This window comes from Salvelinus namaycush, chromosome 2 (assembly GCF_016432855.1).
Source record: "Salvelinus namaycush isolate Seneca chromosome 2, SaNama_1.0, whole genome shotgun sequence".
Classification (NCBI taxonomy): Eukaryota; Metazoa; Chordata; class Actinopteri; order Salmoniformes; family Salmonidae; genus Salvelinus; species Salvelinus namaycush.
In genome coordinates, this window is record NC_052308.1 from 22,248,019 (window position 1) to 22,268,944 (window position 20,926).

The 20,926-nt window shown below is 45.3% G+C and overlaps 1 protein-coding gene across 2 annotated transcripts in view; it reads left to right on the forward strand.

Annotated features, from left to right (window-relative positions):
• Positions 1 to 20,926, forward strand: part of LOC120060148 (inositol 1,4,5-trisphosphate receptor type 1-like) — a 146,040-nt gene that overhangs the window by 55,898 nt on the left and 69,216 nt on the right. For both annotated transcript variants that reach the window (XM_039009258.1, XM_039009268.1), the window contains 4 exons: positions 6,018 to 6,153; positions 12,058 to 12,245; positions 19,846 to 20,038; positions 20,353 to 20,597. In XM_039009258.1, the coding sequence (XP_038865186.1) occupies positions 6,018 to 6,153; positions 12,058 to 12,245; positions 19,846 to 20,038; positions 20,353 to 20,597 (762 nt within the window). The remainder of the gene's footprint in view (positions 1 to 6,017; positions 6,154 to 12,057; positions 12,246 to 19,845; positions 20,039 to 20,352; positions 20,598 to 20,926) is intronic.

Genomic DNA, 20,926 nt, shown 5'->3' on the forward strand with positions numbered 1-20,926 from the left:
ACATATAGTACAGTACTCCCCCTATTCATCTGGGAAGCACTGGGGACTGTAGGTCCGATCCTGTGTGTCTGTGTGTGTGTCGTGTGACTCTTTCGCTCCCTTTCCTTGCTGTGTGTGTCCATGCCGGCTGATCGCTATCGTCTCATTATCCCTGGCAAAGTCGCTCTTTCTAGAGTCCCCCTCTCTATTTCTCTCTCTATACCAATCTGTTTCTCTCTGTCTCTCCCTCTTCTCTCCCCTCATGGCTATTCTGCATCACTCAGTGCTGGTGTTCTCTCTGCCTCAGTATGTCCCTGCTTGTCCTCAGCTATCCTCAGAGCTTCTGCAGTGTTTGTGAGGTGAGGGGACCCTAGTTGTTTCTCTGATCCCCTCCAACAGGGGGAACTATAGGCTTTTCTGCTGGCCGTGCAGCTCTGTCCCAGTTTCCATGTAGCCTGCTTCATCCTGCACGATTCTTGTGCTCCCGCCAGCTCTCAGGCAGCGGTTACATAAGAGCTAACGTTATTTTTCCCCCTGGAATTCAGACTCTCCACTGATGTGTGACCTTCAGCAGTAATTGCCAGTAAAAGTGCAGCAGGGCTGTTTACTGAAAGACTGGCAGTGCCTCGTGTTGGGCGGCGCTGGGGCGAGCAAGGGAGCGTGGCAAGGGAGGGCAGGAGTACAGGGCATTGCACAGCCTACACCTGTTAACTGTTTCAGGGTGGGGGGCACTACACAGCCTACACCTGTTAACTGTTTCAGGACCACCTCTGGTCCACGGAAGACCACTGATGTAATGGTATCAGACAAGAACAAAGGAAATCATCTCTCTGTCCTCCCCCTTTATCCCCTATGATTATCCCCTCTACCTGCTTATTTACCGTACTCGCTAGGCTATAATCTTCCATGCTAGGAGATATGAGGGGGATCAGCGGGGGATGGGGGCCAGGGACGGGTAGTTATTGCTAGGGTGCCGATGACAGTCCTGTCACTAGACGAAAGGCCAGGCAGGTTATATAAAACAGAAAGAAGGGGGTGGTGTCATTCATCTTCACACCTTGAGACAAGTGCAGAGACTGGTGGAACCTCTGTGGTGGAATCCTTTCATCTTTCCACTGCTGAAATGTGGCAGTAACTTACAGATGACCTTATGTTTGTAGTGATTCAGCCCCTTATACTACTATATACTATACTACTATATAGTCGACGTCATATAGTCTGAGAAAACGTATAAGTGGAACTAATGTTGGCAGTCATGGGTCGAGCTGTGTCTAGGGCTGATGCCAGCAGTTCCATGGGGAAATTATTGGCGACCCTGCCCCAGTAACTGTGCGTTCAAGATGGCTCTAACGCCCAGGAAGCGCCGATTCAAACTCCCATTGAATGTCAAAATATATTAGTCACTCACAAAATAGGGAGTTTCGCTGAGCACCTATCTTAATTTACTCCGGTTATGGCCGGTATGTACTTCTAAAAAAGCTACCGAAAAAATGCCTCTTCGGCACCTGAAATGTATTGAGCTGTTGTAAACTTCCAATCTGTGCGTGCTTGTAAATGTTTTTTGAGACCATTTTTGGATGTACATACCGGCCGTAATGGGAGTATTTGAAGATAGTTACTCAGCGAAACTGCATATTTGGTGAGTAACTAATGTATTTTGACATTATAACTCTAGCAGAGCTGTCTATTTGGAGTTTGAATCTGAGCTTCCTGGGCGTTAGAGAGGAGACACATCATACTCACCGTCAACATCTCTAACGCAGACATTTGGGCAGGTCGACCCCAGCCTTCAGCTCACTGGAACATGGAAGACAAATCAGGTCCGATGAGGACCGTAAATGAATGTCATTCTCCACCACTCAAAATGTGACGAATGGGAAATACACTTGAAAGTAACTCTATGACGTTGTGATTGAATTGAATTAGACAAGTGAATCAGTGTTTACACTGCCTTGTTTGCATGCATCATCCTTTTTCCTGTGGATATTGATGTTTTACGTAAAGAGGGGCCTGATAAGGGGAGATTCTTGTCTAGTCTAACAATTACTCAGTCAGCATGACTGGGCTACTGGGGCAGAGTCAACCCCACTGTGGTCTGTCTATCTGTCTCGCTGCCTTTTCACTTTGCACCATTTCAATGTATCACATCTGTCTACTCCTTCTAAAGGTCCTTTTTAACAAGGTATTTAAGCAAGCATTTGAGTATGAGTCTGAGTGTCAGCTGAGGTGTTAGTTTTTTTGTTGTTGTGATGTTTGTGTTCATGCTTTTTTTTCATTTGCATATATTATTATGCACTGTATCACTAATACACTATATATACACAAGTATGTGGACACCCTTTCAAATTGGTGGATTCGGGTGTTTCAGCCACACCCGTTGTGGGCAGGTGTATAAAATTGAGCACACAGGCATGCAATTTCCATAGACAAACATTGGCAGTAGAATGGCCTTACTGAAGAGCTCAGTGACTTTCAATGTGGCACCGTCATAGGATGCCACCTTTCCAACAAGTTAGTTCCTCAAATGTCAGCCCTGCTAGATTTGCCCCGGTCAACTATAAGTGTTGTTATTGTGAAGTAGAAATGTCTAAGAGCAATAACGGCTCAGCCGCGAAGGGGTAGGCCACACAAGCTCACAGAACGGGATCGCCGAGTGTTGAAGCGCATAGCGCATAGAAATTGTCTGTCCTCGGTTGCAACACTCACTACCGAGTTCCAGTAAGGCCATTCTACTGCCAATGTTTATCTATGGAGAGTTCATGACTGTGTGCTCAATTTTATACACCTGTCTCGGGCTGTTTTTCATGGTTCGGGCTACCCCCTCATGCTACAGCATACAATAACATTCTAGATGCTTCTGTGCTTCCAACTTTGTGTCAAAAGTTTAGGGAAGGCCCTTTCCTATTTAGCATGACAATGTGCACAAAGCGAGGTCCATACAGAAATGTTTTGTCGAGATTGGTGTGGAAGAACTTAACTGTCCTGCACAGAGCCCTGACCTCAACCCCATCGAACATCTTTGGGATGAATTGGAACGCCGACTGCAAGCCAGGCCTAATCGCCCAACATCAGTGCCCGACCTCACGAATGCTCTTGTGGCTGAATGGAAGCAAGTCCCCGCAGTAATGTTCCAACATCTAGTGGAAAGCCTTCCCAGAAGAGGGGAGGCTGTTACAGTAGCAAAGGGGAACCAACTCCATATTAATGTCCTTGATTTTGGAATGAGATGTTTGACGAGCAGGTGTCCTAATACCTTTGTTCATGTAGCGTACTTCTGTCATGCCACTAAAAGCCATATCTGCAAGTCTGATTTGTCCGTCGTAACCCCTTAGTCCTTCATGTTAGGACGTGACATTTCTAATCCTTTCACATAAAAAACTAAACAGTACATTTGTACATGCAAGCAACTGTGCGAAAGCATTGGCATGTGAACACAAGGAGCGTAGAATAGTGATGACACAGACAAGTGCTACATTAACCGCAGAAACTTAGAATACTGTAGATACGTTAGATAAGGGCATGTTTGTTGTCCCCTTGCTTCTCCGTGGCTGGCTTTGAGTCATGCGCTTGTATTACTGTCGGGCACATGACAGGCCAACTGATTAACTGTTACCAGCCAGACGGGCAGGGAGCTTCTTTGCAAAGCGGCATGGCCTTGTATCGGTCTGTTTGCACTGTGAGGCAGGTGACCTGAGAGCTGCCTGAGGTTAATTTGCTCAGGGAGAGTTCTGCTCTTTGTAGCAACAACATGACTAACTGTTGTCTAAGCCACACCTTGACTAACCCAGACCTTTTATTTATCTATCCAATCAGCTGGCCCCTCCGCCGGCTGAGCCAGAAGTTCCTGCTGCAGATGTGAGTTCAACACCCATATTGGCCCTGGGCCTCAGCATATGGGTTGTTGTTGAATATACTGTAGATGGTAGATTGTCCGTCCTCTACGTTGTGGTGGCCGCATTCCATTACAGTAGTCATCACTCCTCCCCGCTCATCTAGATGGAACAAGTCAAATCCTTCCCCACGTCTTTCCTTTTTCAGGTCCGACTCACCAAAACACACATAACAAATGCCAATGTTTCCAGCTTGTGGATTTTCTATAATACTGTGAACAGACATATGTTTGTCCCTCTCTCCCTCCCTCTGTTCATCCCTCCATCCCAGTTCAGTTTCCTGACCTTCTTTCTGCAGGGTTTTGGAACTGCGCGCATGGGTGTTTTTCCATGGCAGATGGGAACATGGGTTTACACTGTGTCCGTGGCGTTACTAGCACACAACACTGACTCCATTATGTAACCTGGATAGGGCTGGGTTTTTTCTCATGGTTTGAGTTGTGTTTCTGCCCCTGGCAGCTTCTCGCTACCTTATGTACTTAACATGGTTTCATTTGTGTGACGACTGCAAAGTAACAAGGGAGATACTCGGTTCTGTACAGTTTATCGGTTGAAATGTATCCAAGATCAAAGGAGCGAGCAGCAATATTTAAGCCTTGTTTAACATTGTTAACGTAAGTGTTTGAAATTAAAAGGGATCCTGAGATGTAAAGGGTTTTAGATGAATGGCCTTTTGTTCCGGCAGCAAGCCACCTTATGTTATTAGGTTTTTTTCTCTCGTCTCTAAGCCTGCATGGTTACGTTCCTACCCCACATCCACCCCAATACACCACCCACCTCCCTCGGTTAACTGCATGATGTCATTTGGCCCAGTTTCCTGCATGTCAGGAAAGTGACTAATGTGCACAGTATTAACATCCCTCTTTTTTGTTTTGTTTTTGTTTTCCCTAATTTCCTTTTTGGACATGATTTGCTTTCTGCTAACTCACCTCACCCTCAGGAGCTTGACCCCAACCAGCCCGAGAAGCAACTGGAGGACCAGAGGAGGGTAGGTAGAGTCCATTCTGGTCTGATCCTGTCTGTTCCAGTGTCCCCCAACCCTGCTCTCTGGCCCACCATGGCTGGGCTGGTTGTCTTAATGCACTGATGCACCACTCTACCCTAGCCTGCAGCCACTCTGCTTCCACAGCATGCCCACCTACTCACAGGGTTACCCCCCTACTAACTAACTGGCCACTGGGTGTGAGTGTCAATGGGTTTAAAGAGGTATATACAAAACTGATATGTATAAATATGAGTTGGAACATTCCGAGGCTCATGCCATACCAGGTATCGATGGAACTGCAGTTTGGATGTAAGTTATCTAAGTAACAGAAGGTTGGGCTGCAGTAAGAAGGTCATACCAAGGATGATTTAGCTATTTTATTTTGAATTTTACGACACCTTGAAATATAAAAAAATTATTTGATGAAAATGTTCATTTGGACTTACTTCTATTAGCCCATACAAATGCATTGAATAAAAGTTTCACTACATGGAACAACAGATAGTCCCAAAAGAAAATCAAAAGAAAGAAGTGTCTGTCCTATATCTGTGAGATATATAAGAAAGATCAGGATTTGTTGTATTTTTTTATTAGATTTGTATGTTTTTAACCCATTATTTTTGGCACTAAACTGTCTCCATACTGTATATACTTCCATACATTTTTTCAACGGGTACCGGTGGACTTCAGACGAGTCTTGTGAGGTATCCTAGAGCAAAACAACCGACGTGTTCGTGAGAGTCTCATCTTCCCACAGAGGGGTCTTAGTGTGTAGCCCAACTGTTTGGCCGCTACAGACAGAAGTTGGCAGATCAGCTGTACTGATTTGAGACAAGTCCGAAACGCTTGTGAAGCAAAATGGAGAACACTATTGTGTTCGTGACAGTCTCATCTTTCCATAGAGGGGTCATAATAGTTTGTAGGCCAAACCGTTCAGACCCTCTAGCTCTGTCACCTTTCACTGCAGATGGGGGAGTGGTGCGGTGGATTGAGACGCATCCAATGCAAAAAAGTATATATCTCTAGCTTAAACTGACAGACTTTATGGGGATTATTTAGTATTATGCTAATTAGATGTCCGTGGGGGCGCAGACATCAACTCTAGGGTTTATCTCATGATGATGATGTAGGCTCCATCCTCTGACATCACCTCTTTCCACCAGGGTGAAGCCCTGAGGCAGATTCTGGTGAATCGTTACTATGGGAACATCAAGCCTGGGGCCAGAAGAGACAGTGTGACGACGTTCGTCAATGGTCCTGTCCCCCCTGGAACAGAAGGGAAACCTCGAGCAGGTACCTGTCTGTCTCTGTATCTCTGTGACACTCTGTATCTGTTTGTCTGAACTGGCTGACGTATACAGTGGAGTCATTTTGAACACTATATTTTTGAGATGTTATTTTTTACTTGTTATACAAAATATTTTTCTCTGAGCAATTGGATTAGTATAAAATAATATATATATGTATATGTATACATATACAGTTGAAGTCGGAAGTTTACATACACCTTAGCCAAATACATTTAAACTTAGTTTTTCACAATTCCTGACTAAATCCTAGTAAAAATTCCCTGTCTTAGGTCAGTTAGGATCACCACTTTATTTTAAGAACGTGAAATGTCAGAATAATAGTAGAGAGAATGATTTATTTCAGCTTTTATTTCTTTCATCACATTCCCAATGGGTCAGAAGTTTACATACACTCAATTAGTATTTGGTAGCATTGCCTTTAAATTGCTTAACTTGGGTCAAACGTTTCGTGTAGCCTTCCACAAGCTTCCCAAAATAAGTTGGGTGAATTTTGGCCCATTCCTCCTGACAGAGCTGGTGTAACTGAGTCAGGTTTGTAGGCCTCCTTGCTCACACACGCTTTTTCAGTTCTGCCCACAAATTTTCTATAGGATTGAGATCAGGGCCACTCCAATACCTTGACTTTGTTGTCCTTAAGCCATTTTGCCACAACTTTGGAAGTATGCTTGGGGTCATTGTCCATTTGGAAGACCTATTTGCGACCAAGCTTTAACTTCCTGACTGATGTCTTGAGATGTTGCTTTAATATATCCACATAATTTTCCATCCTCATGATGCCATCTATTTTGTGAAGTGCACCAGTCCCTCCTGCAGCAAAGCACCCCCACAACATGATGCTGCCACCCCCGTGCTTCACCGTTGGGATGGTGTTCTTTGGCTTGCAAGCCTTCCCCTTTTTCCTCCAAACATGACGATGGTCATTATGGCCAAACAGTTATATTTTTGTTTCATCATACCAGAGGACATTTCTTCAATGATCTTTGTCCCCATGGGCAGTTGTAAACCGTAGTCTGGCTTTTTTATGACGGTTTTGGAGCAGTGGCTTCTTCCTTGCTGAGCGGCCTTTCAAGTTATGTCAATATAGGACTCGTTTTACTGTGGATATAAGTACTTTTGTACCTGTTTCCTCCAGCATCTTCACAAGGTCCTTTGCTGTTGTTCTGGGATTGATTTGCACTTTTTACACCAAAGTACGTTCATCTCTAGGAGACAGAACGCATCTCCTTCCTGAGCGGTAGGATGGCTGCGTGGTCCCATAATGTTTATACTTGAGTACTATTGTTTGTACAGATGAACGTGGTACATTCAGGCGTTTGGAAATTGCTCCCAAGGATGAACCAGACTTGTGGAGGTGTACAATTTTTTTTCTGAGGTCTTGGCTGATTTCTTTTGATTTTCCCATGATGTCAAGCAAAGAGGCACTGAGTTTGAAGGTAGGCCTTGAAATACATCGACAAGTACACCTCCAATTGACTCAAAAGATGTCAATTAGCCTATCAGAAGCTTCTATAGCCATGACATAATTTTCTGGAATTTTCCAAGCTGTTTAAAGGCACAGTCAACTTAGTGTATGTAAACTTCTGACCCACTGGAATTGTGATACAGTGAATTATAAGTGAAATAATCTGTCTGTAAACAATTGTTGGTAAAATTACGTGTCATGCACAAAATAGATGTCCTAACCGACTTGCTGAAAACTATAGTTTGTTCACAAGAAATTTGTGGAGTGGTTGAAAAACGAGTTTTAATGACTCCAACCTAAGTGTATGTAAACTTCCGACTTCAATTGTATGTATGTATATGTGTGTATACAGTGGGGAGAACAAGTATTTGATACACTGCCGATTTTGCAGGTTTTCCTACTTACAAAGCATGTAGAGGTCTGTAATTTTTATCATAGGTACACTTCAAATGTGAGAGACGGAATCTAAAACAAAAATCCAGAAAATCACATTGTATGATTTTTAAGTAATTAATTTGCATTTTATTGCATGACATAAGTATTTGATACATCAGAAAAGCAGAACTTAATATTTGGTACAGAAACCTTTTGTTTGCAATTACAGAGATCATACGTTTCCTGTAGTTCTTGACCAGGTTTGCACACACTGCAGCAGGGATTTTGGCCACCTCCATACAGACCTTCTCCAGATCCTTCAGGTTTCGGGGCTGTTGCTGGGCAATACGGACTTTCAGCTCCCTCCAAAGATTTTCTATTGGGTTCACGTCTGGAGACTGGCTAGGCCACTCCAGGACCTTGAGATGCTTCTTACGGAGCCACTCCTTAGTTGCCCTGGCTGTGTGTTTCGGGTCGTTGTCATGCTGGAAGACCCAGCCACGACCCATCTTCAATGCTCTTACTGAGGGAAGGAGGTGGTTGGCCAAGATCTCGCGATACATGGCCCCATCCATCCTCCCCTCAATACGGTGCAGTCGTCCTGTCCCCTTTGCAGAAAAGCATCCCCAAAGAATGATGTTTCCACCTCCATGCTTCACGGTTGGGATGGTGTTCTTGGGGTTGTACTCATCCTTCTTCTTCCTCCAAACACGGCGTGTGGAGTTTAGACCAAAAAGCTCTATTTTTGTCTCATCAGACCACATAACCTTCTCCCATTCCTCTTCTGGATCATCCAGATGGTCATTGGCAAACTTCAGACGGGCCTGGACATGCGCTGGCTTGAGCAGGGTGACCTTGCGTGCACTGCAGGATTTTAATCCATGACGGCGTAGTATGTTACTAATGGTTTTCTTTGAGACTGTGGTCCCAGCTCTCTTCAGGTCATTGACCAGGTCCTGCCGTGTAGTTCTGGGCTGATCCCTCACCTTCCTCATGATCATTGATGCCCCACGAGGTGAGATCTTGCATGGAGCCCCAGACTGAGGGTGATTGACCGTCATCTTGAACTTGTTGCCTTCTCACCAAGCTGCTTGCCTATTGTCCTGTAGCCCATCCCAGCCTTGTGCAGGTCTACAATTGTATCCCTGATGTCCTTACACAGCTCTCTGGTCTTGGCCATTGTGGAGAGGTTGGAGTCTGTTTGATTGAGTGTGTGGACAGGTGTCTTTTATACAGGTAACGAGTTCAAACAGGTGCAGTTAATACAGGTAATGAGTGGATAACAGGAGGGCGTCTTAAAGAAAAACTAACAGGTCTGTGAGAGCCGGAATTCTTACTGGTTGGTAGGTGATCAAATACTTATGTCATGCAAATTAATTACTTTAAAATCATACAATGTGATTTTCTGGATTTTTTAGATTCCGTCTCTCACAGTTGAAGTGTACCTATGATAAAAATTACAGACCTCTACATGCTTTGTAAGTAGGAAAACCTGCAAAATCGGCAGTGTATCAAATACTTGTTCTCCCCACTGTATATACACATACACACATACAGTACCAGTCAATAGTTTGGACACATCTACTCATTCAAGGGTTTTTCTTTATTTTTATTATTTTCTCTGCTGTAGAATAATAGCGAACAGCTCAAATAAGAAAAGAGAAATGACAGTCCATCACTACTTTAAGACATGAAGGTCAGTCAAGCCGGAAAATTTCAAGAACTTTGAAAGTTCCTTCAAGTGCAGATGCAAGAACCATCAAGTGCTATCATGAAGCTGACTCTCATGAGGTCCGCCACAGGTAAGGAAGACGCAGAGTTACCTCTGCTGCAGAGAATAAGTTCATTAGAGTTACCAGCCTCAAATATTACAATAAATGCTTCACAGAGTTCAAGTAACAGACACATCTCAACATCAACTGTTCAGAGGAGACTTCGTGAATCAGGCCTTCATGGTCGATTTGCTGCAAAGAAACCTCTACTAAAGGACACCAATAATAAGAAAGGACTTGCTTGGGCCAAGAAACATGAGCAATGGACATCAGACCGGTGGAAATCTGTCCTTTGGTCTGATGACTCCACATTTGAGATTTGTGAGACCCAGAGTTGGTGAACGGATGATCTTTGCATGTTTGGTTCCCACCGTGAAGCATGGAGGAGGTTTGGGTGTGGGCTTTACAGGTGACATTGTCAGTGATTTATTTAGAATTCAAGGCACCCTTTTAAAGTTTCCTGAAGTGCAGTCGCAAAAACCATAATGTGCTATGATGAAACTGGCTCTCATGAGGACCGCCACAGGAATGGAAGACCCAGAGTTACCTCTGCTGCAGAGGTTAAGGTCATTAGAGTTACTAGCCTCAGAAAGTGCAGCCCAAATAAATGCTTCACAGATTTCAAGTAACAGAGACATCTCAACAACAATTCAAGGCACACTTAACCAGCAGGGCTACAACAGCATTCTGCAGCAATACACCATCCCATCTGGTTTGGGCTTAGTGGGACTATCATTTGTTTTTCAACAGGACAATGACCCAACACATCTCCAGGCTGTGTAAGGCTATTTGACCAAGAAGGAGAGTGATGGAGTGCTGCATCAGATGACCTGGCCTCCACAATCTCCTGACCTCAACCAAATTGAGATGGTTTGGGATGAGTCGGACCGCAGAGTGAAGGAAAAGCAGCCAACAAGTGCTCAGCATATGTGGGAACTCCTTCAAGACTGTTGGAAAAGCATTCCAGATGAAGCTGGTTGAGAGAATGCCAAGAGTGTGCAACGTTGTCATCAAGTGGCTATTTGAAGAATCTCAAATATAAAATCTATTTTGATTGGTTTAACACTTTTTTGGTTACTACATGATTCCATATGTGTTATTTTATAGTTTTGATGTCTTCACTATTATTCTACAATGTAGAAAATAGTAAAAATAGCTGGTGTGTATATATATATTTTTTGTATACAATACAAAAAGATAAAGTAAATATGAGCGATCATATTTATCTAGAGGCTCCCCACTGTACATCTCAATACCTCAGAGTATTAAAGCTTGTTGAAGTGTTCCAGACTCTAATCAGGATGATGAGTCATGGCTGGTCTCTTCTCCACGCCTGGAGAATAGGAATGAGTTCCTTCCTGTTCACGCTTGTGCCTGCCTGCCTGCCCCCACCATGTCCGCCATTAAGACTTTGGACCCAGGCTCTGTCCCTCAGCATTTGAGCACTCTCCTCTGACTGAGCCAAGCCGTGCTGTTGCCAGGCAACCAGAGAGACGAGCTCTTGATTAGAATGTTTCGTGGAGTGTGGACACCTGCTCCCACAGCCAGAGAGTGGCCCTCTGGGTAACATTATCACACATCTGCATCCTTGTGTGGCTGGAGCAGGTGTCATCACTGGACAAGGCTAGCTAGTCTTAGCTAAGAAATACAGCTATTTTCAAGACATGGAATGATCATCACTATACTTTTGGCATCCTGTTTTTGGTTTAGTTTAGAGATCATATCCATCAAGATTCATCTCATTAAATTATATAATAAGCAAATTATGTAGTGAATCAATGAACAGGAAAGAGACAGACTGACCTCTTTAATCTGCCCGTCTAGCAATCCTCTTGAGTGAGGAAATCCCTGTGAGATGATGGAATTGTACTTTTACTCTCATTTACAGTGACAGGTTCTCCTGTCTGTCTGTCTGTCTGTCTGTCTGTCTGTCTGTCTGTCTGTCTGTCTGTCTGTCTGTCCGTCCGTCCGTCCGTCCGTCCGTCCGTCCGTCCGTCCGTCCGTCCGTCCGTCCGTCCCTCCCTCCCTCCCTCCCTCCCTCCCTCCCTCCCTCCCTCCCTCCCTCCCTCCCTCCCTTCCGTCCGTCCGTCCCTCCTTCCCTCCCTCCCTCCCCTCCCCTCCCTCCCTCCCTCCCTCCCTCCCTCCCTCCCTCCCTCCCTCCCTCCCTCCCTCCCTCCCTCCCTCCCTCCTTCCCTCCCCTTCCTTCCTTCCTTGTTCTGGCTCTTGATGACTATCTGCCTGTCTGTCTCGCTCTCCCCGTCTCTCTCTCCCTGTCCCTCGCCAGTGGTGAGTTCAGGGGCGGCCGCGGCCCGAGGGGAGCTGACCCTGCATGAGGTCCAGTGCCGTCTGGATAAAGAGGGTGCATCCGACCTGGTAATTGACCTCATCATGAACGCCACGAGCGACCGTATCTTCCAGGAGAGCATCCTATTGGCCATCGCCCTGCTGGAGGGCGGGAACACGGTCATCCAGGTGAGAATTAACCCGTGCCAGGGGCATAATGTGATATGAGTAGAACATGTTAGAGAAGAGGTAGAGTGGGAGAGACTGGGCCCAGAGGAGGAGAGCAAGAAGTGGAGGCAGAGCAGGAACTAATGGTCTGTCTGCTGGGAGAGGTCCAAGCTCTAAGCTCTGAGTAGCTCCCCAATGCGTCACTACCTCCCCTCCTCTCAGCCAGCCAGAAGGGGTTGCTATGGCAACCAAAACCAATTACTTCTCTGACTGCACTGCAAGGTTAAGAGAGGAACATGGGGATAGTGGGGGGAGCGGGGTGGCTGATTGTTGGGCAGTTACATTTTCTAACTTTGCACCTGCGTTTTTTGAGTGTGTGTGTGTGTGTATCTCTGTGTGAGCTAATGCGTTAACAGGCCTGTTATGTAATAGGGCTTGTATTTGTATAGTGGTTTTACCTGATGAACCCTGGCTTGGCTTCCCACTGCACAGGCAGTTTACTCAAAGGAACTCACATATGACTCCTGTTATATAACTACAGCATGTCACTGGCTGAATAATGCAGAGACCACAGAGCCTTATTAACTGCGTCTCACTGTGCTGTCAGAACAAGGGGAGGAGGAGCAGCCCTGGGAGCCAAATGTTCTAGACAGACCAGACACCTGTAGAAAACCACACCCTAGTTTGTAGTCCTCCATCCCACTGTCTCACCTCACACAGATCCACATATCACACACATACACACCCAGGGCAGCTGTTTGTATGTAGATTTGTTGAGTGTTTTGGTCAGGTTAGGGTTCAAAAGGCTATATGTCTTCCTCTTTTGCTGATAGTAGATAACAGTGGGTGTTTGCCATGAGTGTGTATTTCTTTTGGCATTGTGGCGATGCGCTCTGTGAAGTTTGGGTTAATATTTGCAAAGTTGTGTGTGTGTGTTTGTGTGTGTGTGTGTGTGTGTGTGTGTGTGTGTGTGTGTGTGTGTGTGTGTGTGTGTGTGTGTGTGTGTGTGTGTGTGTGTGTTTGTGTTTGTGTTACTGCCATTACTCATTGAGACTTCTATTGTAAGGGGATCGCTGGTCCTCATGCCTTTTTTAGTTGAAGCATAATTTACTCCCACTCTTTAACACCATTATGCTATCCTGCACACCCACTGGGGCCTTGGAAAGGACCTCCCTGCAGGAAAACATTACAGGTAGTAGTCAGGGAAAGAGATTGGCAGGATAATGTATTATTTGGAGGGGGTGGGGTTCTCATTGTAGCCAAGGAGCCTGCACAACTACACACAGGGCTTCTTGCTTTCATAATCCCAGATTGTTTTTTCACTCACAATTTGCAGGGAACAAGTCAGCTTTGTTGCGGGATCACGTATGGTGCTGAGTGAATCATATCAGCAGTCGCATCACATTTCTGTCTCTTAGAAAATGCTGGACCTCTCTTCAATGACAAAAAGGCTCTTGATGTCAAATTTTTTGTGGTAATCTGGGGTAGTCGCCGGGCCAACAGGAAAGAGGTAGGGAAGGAGGGGGAGTAGTATGAAGGGCCAGTAGTATGAAGGACGAAAGGGAAAGAGCTGAGGTGAGCTGCAGCCCTGAGCTGTATGTGCCAGCCCTAGGGGGAAAGAGGAAGTGCGTTAGTGAAAACAAAGATGATTTATTTATATTTGCACACAAGAACATACAAAACAATATGATAAGAGTTTAAACTCTCTGGTACAAGTGGGACCTCGAAAACAGCCAGTGAAATTGCAGGGCGCCAAATTCAAAACAACAGAAATCCCATAATTAAAATTCCTCAAACATACAAGTATTATCCACCATTTTAAAGATAAACTTCTTGTAAAAAAACTTCTCCTTAATGCAACCGCTCTGTCAGATTTCAAAAAGGCTTTACGGCAAAAGCACACCATGCGATTATGTTAGGTCAGCGCCTAGCCACAGAAAACCATACAGCCATTTTCCAACCAAGGAGGTGTGACAAAAGTCAGAAATAGCATTAAAATGAATCACTTACCTTTGATGATCTTCATCTGATGGCACTCCCAGTTCTCCATGTTAGACAACAAATGTTTGTTTTGTTCGATAAAGTTCATCTTTATGTCCAAATACCTCCATTTTGTTGGTGCGTTTAGTTCAGAAATCCAAAGGCACAATGCGCGCTCTCAACATCAAGACCAAAAGTCAAAAAAGTACAATAAAAGTTAGTAGAAACATGTCAAACGATGTCTAAAATCAATCGTCAGGTTGTTTTTGTCATAAATAATCAATAATATTTCAACCGGACAAAAGCTTTGTCAATAGAAAAGGAGAAACAAGAAAGGCGCGTTCCCGATCACGCGCAGGACTCATGGCTGGAAATTTCCACTGGCCTCTCATTGAAAGTGCTGTATCTCCCTCATTTTTCATAGTAAAAGCCTGAAACAATGACTAAAGACTGGCCACATGTAGAGGAAGCCATAGATATCGTGAACTGGGTCCTAAGTCTTTGTATGGTGGATAGGCTTTCAATGGAAAAACATCCTTTCAAAATAATAGTACTTCCTGGTTGGATTTTCCTCAGGTTTTTGCCTGCCATAAATCAGTTCTGTTATACTCACAGACATTATTTTAACAGTTTTGGAAACTTTAGAGTGTTTTCTATCCAAATCTACTAATTATATGCATATCATAGCTTCTGGGCCTGAGTAGCAGGCTTTTTAATTTGGGCACGCTTTTCATCCAAAATTCCGAATGCTGCCCCTTACCCTAGTGAAGTTAAAAGGCAAAAGAAAGGGCCTCCTGAGTGGCACAGTGGTCTAAGGCACTGCATCGCAGTGCTAGAGGCGACACTACAGATCCGGGAGACCCATGAGGCAGCGCACAATTGGCCCAGCGTCGTCCGGGTTAGGACAGGGTTTGGCCGGCCGGGATGTCTTTGTCCAATCATGCTCTAGCTACTCCTCTGGTGGGCCTGGCGCATGCACGCTGACACGGTCGCCAGTTGGACGGTGTTTTCTTCCGACACACTGGTGCGGCTGGCTTCCGGGTTAAGCGAGCATTGTGTCAAGAAGCAGTGTGGCTTGGCAGGGTTTTGTTTCAGAGGACGCATGGCTCTCGACCTTAGCCTCTCCCGGGTCCGTACGGGAGTTGCAGCGATGGGACAAGACTGTAACTACCAATTGGATGTCACAACATTGGGGAGAAAAAGAGGTAAAACGTTGTTTTTTTTAAAGGCAAATGAAAAGAGCATGTGCAGGAGAGGTAGAAAACACAGAGGTGTGTCAGGCCCAGCCCCCTTTCAAAATAATATATAATAAAAACAAACAGAAAAAGTATCCAGATTTTTAAGACTAAGAATATCATTTTGCAACCCAGGCAGGCTAAGGCTGTAGTATTGAGCCAACCAACCCACAGGAGCAAGGAAGCAGAGGCTTGTACTGTACATTGGCTACCGGTGGTCACCCGTATGGAGATATCTATCACCTGTGGCTACTCCCGTTCAGAGCCTTAAAGTCAATGTATGGCTCTGCTCCAGCATAGACATCCAGATAGGTCAGACAGTAGTGACTACTGCCAATTGGATTGTGACGCTCCTTGCTCTGTTTGGAAGGCTCTCTGACCCACGCTAGAAGTTGATGCCCACACTATTGGCTATTACAGCACTGGCAGTGGGCAGAACAGCCTGCTGGCTGTGTTGAGGTCATTATGTTTGTTTCAAGGGATAACAAACTTGATTCCTCCTCTGTAGAAACTCAGATTAGGTCATTGTTCAGTATTTGACTCGTTTTAATTGAGTCTGAATTGATTGTCCTTTGCATGATGGAACACTGTCTTGAACAAGCTTTCTGGTCCACTATTGGTTATTATCAATGCTCAAAGGCCAAACCGGCTTATTTTCTATTTTCTTCTTTGTCTTGTGAGTGATATAAAAACAGAACTTCTTAGAAAACCAATCCCTTCAGGCCTGTAGGTTCGAGAGAAAAGTATAAATAGAATTGTCAGAGGGAGAGGGGGCGTTTGACGGGAGGCTGGACACTGACATCCCATTTTGATGATAATGATCAATTCTGCCTTCTGACAGACCTGTCATTTCACAGAGCTAGCAGGTCACTCTCTGCAACAAAAAAAAGAGGAAGCTCACGCTGCTGGTGTTTTGGCACATGTGCAGATCAAATACACCGCTGGAACTCCGATTAAGGTGTTCCTAATACTTCAAAAGATTTCTTTGAAATCCAGGTGTTTTAATCGGCGTATGCTGATTATGACCTTGTGGCAATTAAGAGAGGAGTAAGGTGTTTACATGACTAATGTGTCACACCCTGGCCTTAGTTATCTTTGTTTTCATTATTATTTTAGTTAGGTCAGGGTGTGACATGGGGAATGTATGTGTTTTGGTTTGTCTAGGGGTTTGTACGTTTAATGGGTCAGTGACTTGTCTAGGTGTTTGTATGTCTATGGCTGCCTAGATTGGTTCTCAATTAGAGGCAGCTGTGGTTTATTGTCTCTGATTGAGAGCCATATTTAAGGCAGCCATAGGCATTTGGGTTTTGTGGGTAATTGTCTATGTTGTACGTTTGTAGCTTGTGTGTGCACTTACGTTTATAGCTTCACGATCGTTTGTTGTTTTGTTTCGTTTTGTTATAGTGTTCGTTGCGTGTTTTTCCCTTCTCGAAATAAAGAGAATGTATTTTGCACACGCTGCGCCTTGGTCCTCTCTCTCACCCATAGACGATTGTGACATAATGCCATACTCGGCCTACTGCCGTAATCAGTTTAATATTGTGTTGTTAGTGTGCATGTAAACATACTCACTGTTCCAAACTCTCCTGAACTCCCCCCTACAATTCCACCATGCTGATGGAAGTGGCTGGCAGGGGTTGTGATTGGATACTGGGTGGTTTATTTGTTTTTCTATCCTCTTATACTGTATGTGACCGGGCCTTGTGTGAGAGTGGGTCTCCGTGGTTACCGACTGGTGGGCACGGCACGGTACGGTGCAGGAGCCCTCCAATGATTACAGCCACAGCTCTGTCGCTCAGAGCCTGCGATATAAATAGAGCTTACATAACTGCCCCTTGTTGATGCCAAGAGCCAGCATAGCAGTGAAGGGAGAACAACAAAAAAGAGAAAGGGAGGAATGCAGAATGACCTTGTTTTTTTTATGGAGGAGGTCCCTTTGCCCAACATTGGGGAGAGACAGAGACCATAGTGCACCCAGTGGGCCCTGCAGGTAGGGTCTAGTCTGCTGCAGAGAAGAGGATAAGCTGGTGGTTTCCTGGAAGAAGGAATCAGCAGGTTGATAGTGCATTTCAAGGGCCCAGGGATAAATAAGCTCACCACCACAGCCATGCTGGTGTAAATTATACTTAGCAATGCCCAAGTACAATTGAGTATCACCTAGTAACTACACCGTAATGCCTAGTCTACACTCTTAGAAAAAAGGGTTCCAAAAGGGTTTTTCAGCTGTCCCCACAGGTGAACCGTTTTGGTTCCAGATAGAATCCTTTTTGGTTCCATGTAGAACCCTCTGTAGAAAAAGTTCTACCTGGAACCAAAAGTGTTCAACCTGCAACCAAAATGGGTTCTTCAAAGGGTTATGCTATGGGGACAGCTGAAGAGCCCTTTAAGGTTCTATATGGCACCTTTTTTTCTGAGTGTATAATAAAACCCCTCAATTTTCCCATAGAGAAAAATATCAATCTTCCTTCCGTGTTGTGTTATTGTTGCAGACTATGACATGTTGTTATGTACCCATATGTACCAAAGAACAGGCTTTAACCCGACTGCTCTGCACTAAAACTATGGCTAAACATATTGTAAATGTCAAAAAAGTACAGAGGGGCGAGAGAAGAGACATGGAGAAAAGTCCTGAGACGCAGGATCAGGGACGGGATGGAGGTCGAAGGTCAGGGGGGGCCACAGGGGACATCAGCTGGGCAAGATAATTCCAGATAATTGGAAACTGATAGCCAGTAAGTCAGCAAACTGACAAGTTCCTTGATATGTGTAGATGGAACAACAGGCAAATTGCCCTGACAGTGTTTTTCCTTAGCAGGCTCTGTTCCTGCTTGTGCTGCTGCTGCTGCTACCGCTGCTGCTGCTGCTACTGCTGTTGCTGTTCTTGTCTTGAACATAAGGCGACAGTCAGGTGTTGGCATAATGATGGTCATCCAAGTGATCCGAGATGGAAGTACTTGTTTTTATGGTCACAGTCATGAAGGCTTCCCATTCAAACTAGGTAATGTTTTAAAAAAGTTGCTTTCTGGCAGTTTTCCCCTCTGTGTGGCAATGTGGGTGGAGGTTTGCCTGGTTACATAGCCACTGTTGATTTCTGATCCTAATCACTATCAATGAATGAGCCTGGTGTTGAGCCTGGTGTTAACCTTGTTGAAAGAGGGACAAACTACAGTACTTTGATTAACTTAATTTAAACTTTGAGTGTGTCTATCAGGTCTTGGCTACTGGTGGACCTCTGTGAGTACTGTTGAATGCATGCCCGGTTTTAATTTAAAATGTTCTTGTTTTCTTGAAACTTTTTTTAATACTGTATTCTGTATGCCCCCCCCCTCTCTTGCCTCTCACCCACCTGCCTTTGGTCTCCCGTCCCCTCCTCTCTCCCCCCTTTCCCTCTCACCCACCTGCCTCTGTCCCCCCCCACACACACACACCTTTCCTCTCACACCACATACAGACCACGTACACACTTCGAGCAACTCTGGTGCTTAAAAGGTAGGGCAGGATTTTCCTCCACTTCTTTCCCTCCTTCCTCCCCTGTTATCTGATGTAACAGGCTCAGTGGTGGTGGCTCCCTCCCTTCAACAACTCAGCTGATTACAGGCCTTATGTAAGGAGGGATAATAAAGGGAAAATGGGACAGGATATACCAGCCTGTAGCACATGGAATAAAAAGGTGTCAATTAGGCTGCATACTTTCACTTGAAGTTTTGTTTTGGTTATATTATTGCTAAAGTACTTGATGCTGAATGTGCTGAGTTGACACACTTCCTGTGAATGTTGTGTACCTGGCTGGGATTGTTGTGTACTTGGCTGGGATTGCTGTGTACCTGGCTGGGATTTCTGTGTACCTGGCTGGGATTTCTGTGTACCTGGCTGGGATTTCTGTGTACCTGGCTGGGATTGCTGTGTACCTGGCTGTGATTGCTGTGTACCTGGCTGTGATTGCTGTGTACCTGGCTATGTTCTCTGTGTGAATGTATGTACAGTGCAGCCTGCCCTGCACAGTACCAGTAGAGTTGTGCCCCTGGGGCAGAGAACAGATGGTATGATTTCAGGTGAGCACAAGGAGGGTTATGTAACAGAGCTGCAGAGAGAGAGCCTATGGCTGCATAACAGACAGGCGGGCGGGCGGGCGGGCGGGCGGGCGGGCGGGCGGGCGGGCGGGCGGGCGGGCGGGCGGACGGACGGACGAGATGTGGTCAAACGGAACAACAAACATGCTAGACCTTTAAGCTGTTTACCTTGTATTTGTTAAATGGGAAATGTGCATATGTAGATCATCTGACAACATAATCATAATACGTCACTATGAAAACCTCTAGCTACCAATTCCCTTATTAACACAGAGTTAACTGAAACAAAACCTCTTAAATCTGCAACATTGACTTGTTCTTCTTGTCCAATTCCAGAAATCCTTCTTCATGCGTCTGACAGGGGAAAACAAGTCAGAGATGTTCTTCAAGGTGTTCTATGAGAGGATGAAGCTGGCCCAGCAGGAGATCAAGGCCACTGTGACTGTCAACACCAGCGACCTGGGCAGCAAGAAGAAGGACGAGGAGCCCCCAGACAAGGACACGCCCACCGCTAAAGGAAAGAAAGGTCAGGGGTCAGGGTAGCAGGGCTGGTGTGAACAGCATCCTGGTCCTGTCAGGTGGGACAGTTAATACAGTGAATTTACTACACTCGGAAGATGGCAGAAATCATAAATCAGTCATTAACAAATTCTTAGTTGTTTGATACTGCAGTGCAAGCTGGGACCAGATGATGAAGTTCAAGGTCTGTGACAGCTCCAGCTCTGCTCCTGTGTACACTGTACAGTGAGACTCTCCTCTATGTTACTCTGGTGTCCCCTTCGTTGTGAGTGTCTCTTATTCCTCATGTTCTTCTTTTACCAGGGAAGGTGGTGGCTACGGTGGCGGTTGCTGCGGTGACGGAGGAGGTCAAGGAGCAGCTGGTGGAAGCGTCCACGGTCACTAAGAAGGCGTTCACCACGTACCGCCGTGAGGCCGAGGCCGAGGAGCACCTGGCCGCCGCCGAGTGTCAGGGCCCCGCCAGCACGCCTGATGACCAAGAGGGGGAGATGAGTGTCATCATTACCATCATGCAGCCCATACTGCGCCTCATGCAGCTGCTGTGTGAGAACCACAACAGGGAGTTGCAGGTTGGTCAGCCACACCACCAGGGGGCACTACTGTGGTTTACGATAAACCAGTTAGTTATAAAGGGGGGCTGCAGTGGTTGCTCAGGCCCTATGGCACACTTACAGTTTCAGTATTGGTACATTTCCATCACCAGATCGTTATACAGAAATGAAACCAGATGGTGAAAATAGACATTATTTGTTGGAACAACGTGATGCAACTGTTTCCGTATCTATCTGATAGTGTTTGGTCTGGTTTCACTACGAGGACAAGTGTGGTTGTGTTTTTAAATGGGGAGGTTCAATATCTCAGACAGACATTGAACTTCCCCCACTAACATACTCTTACT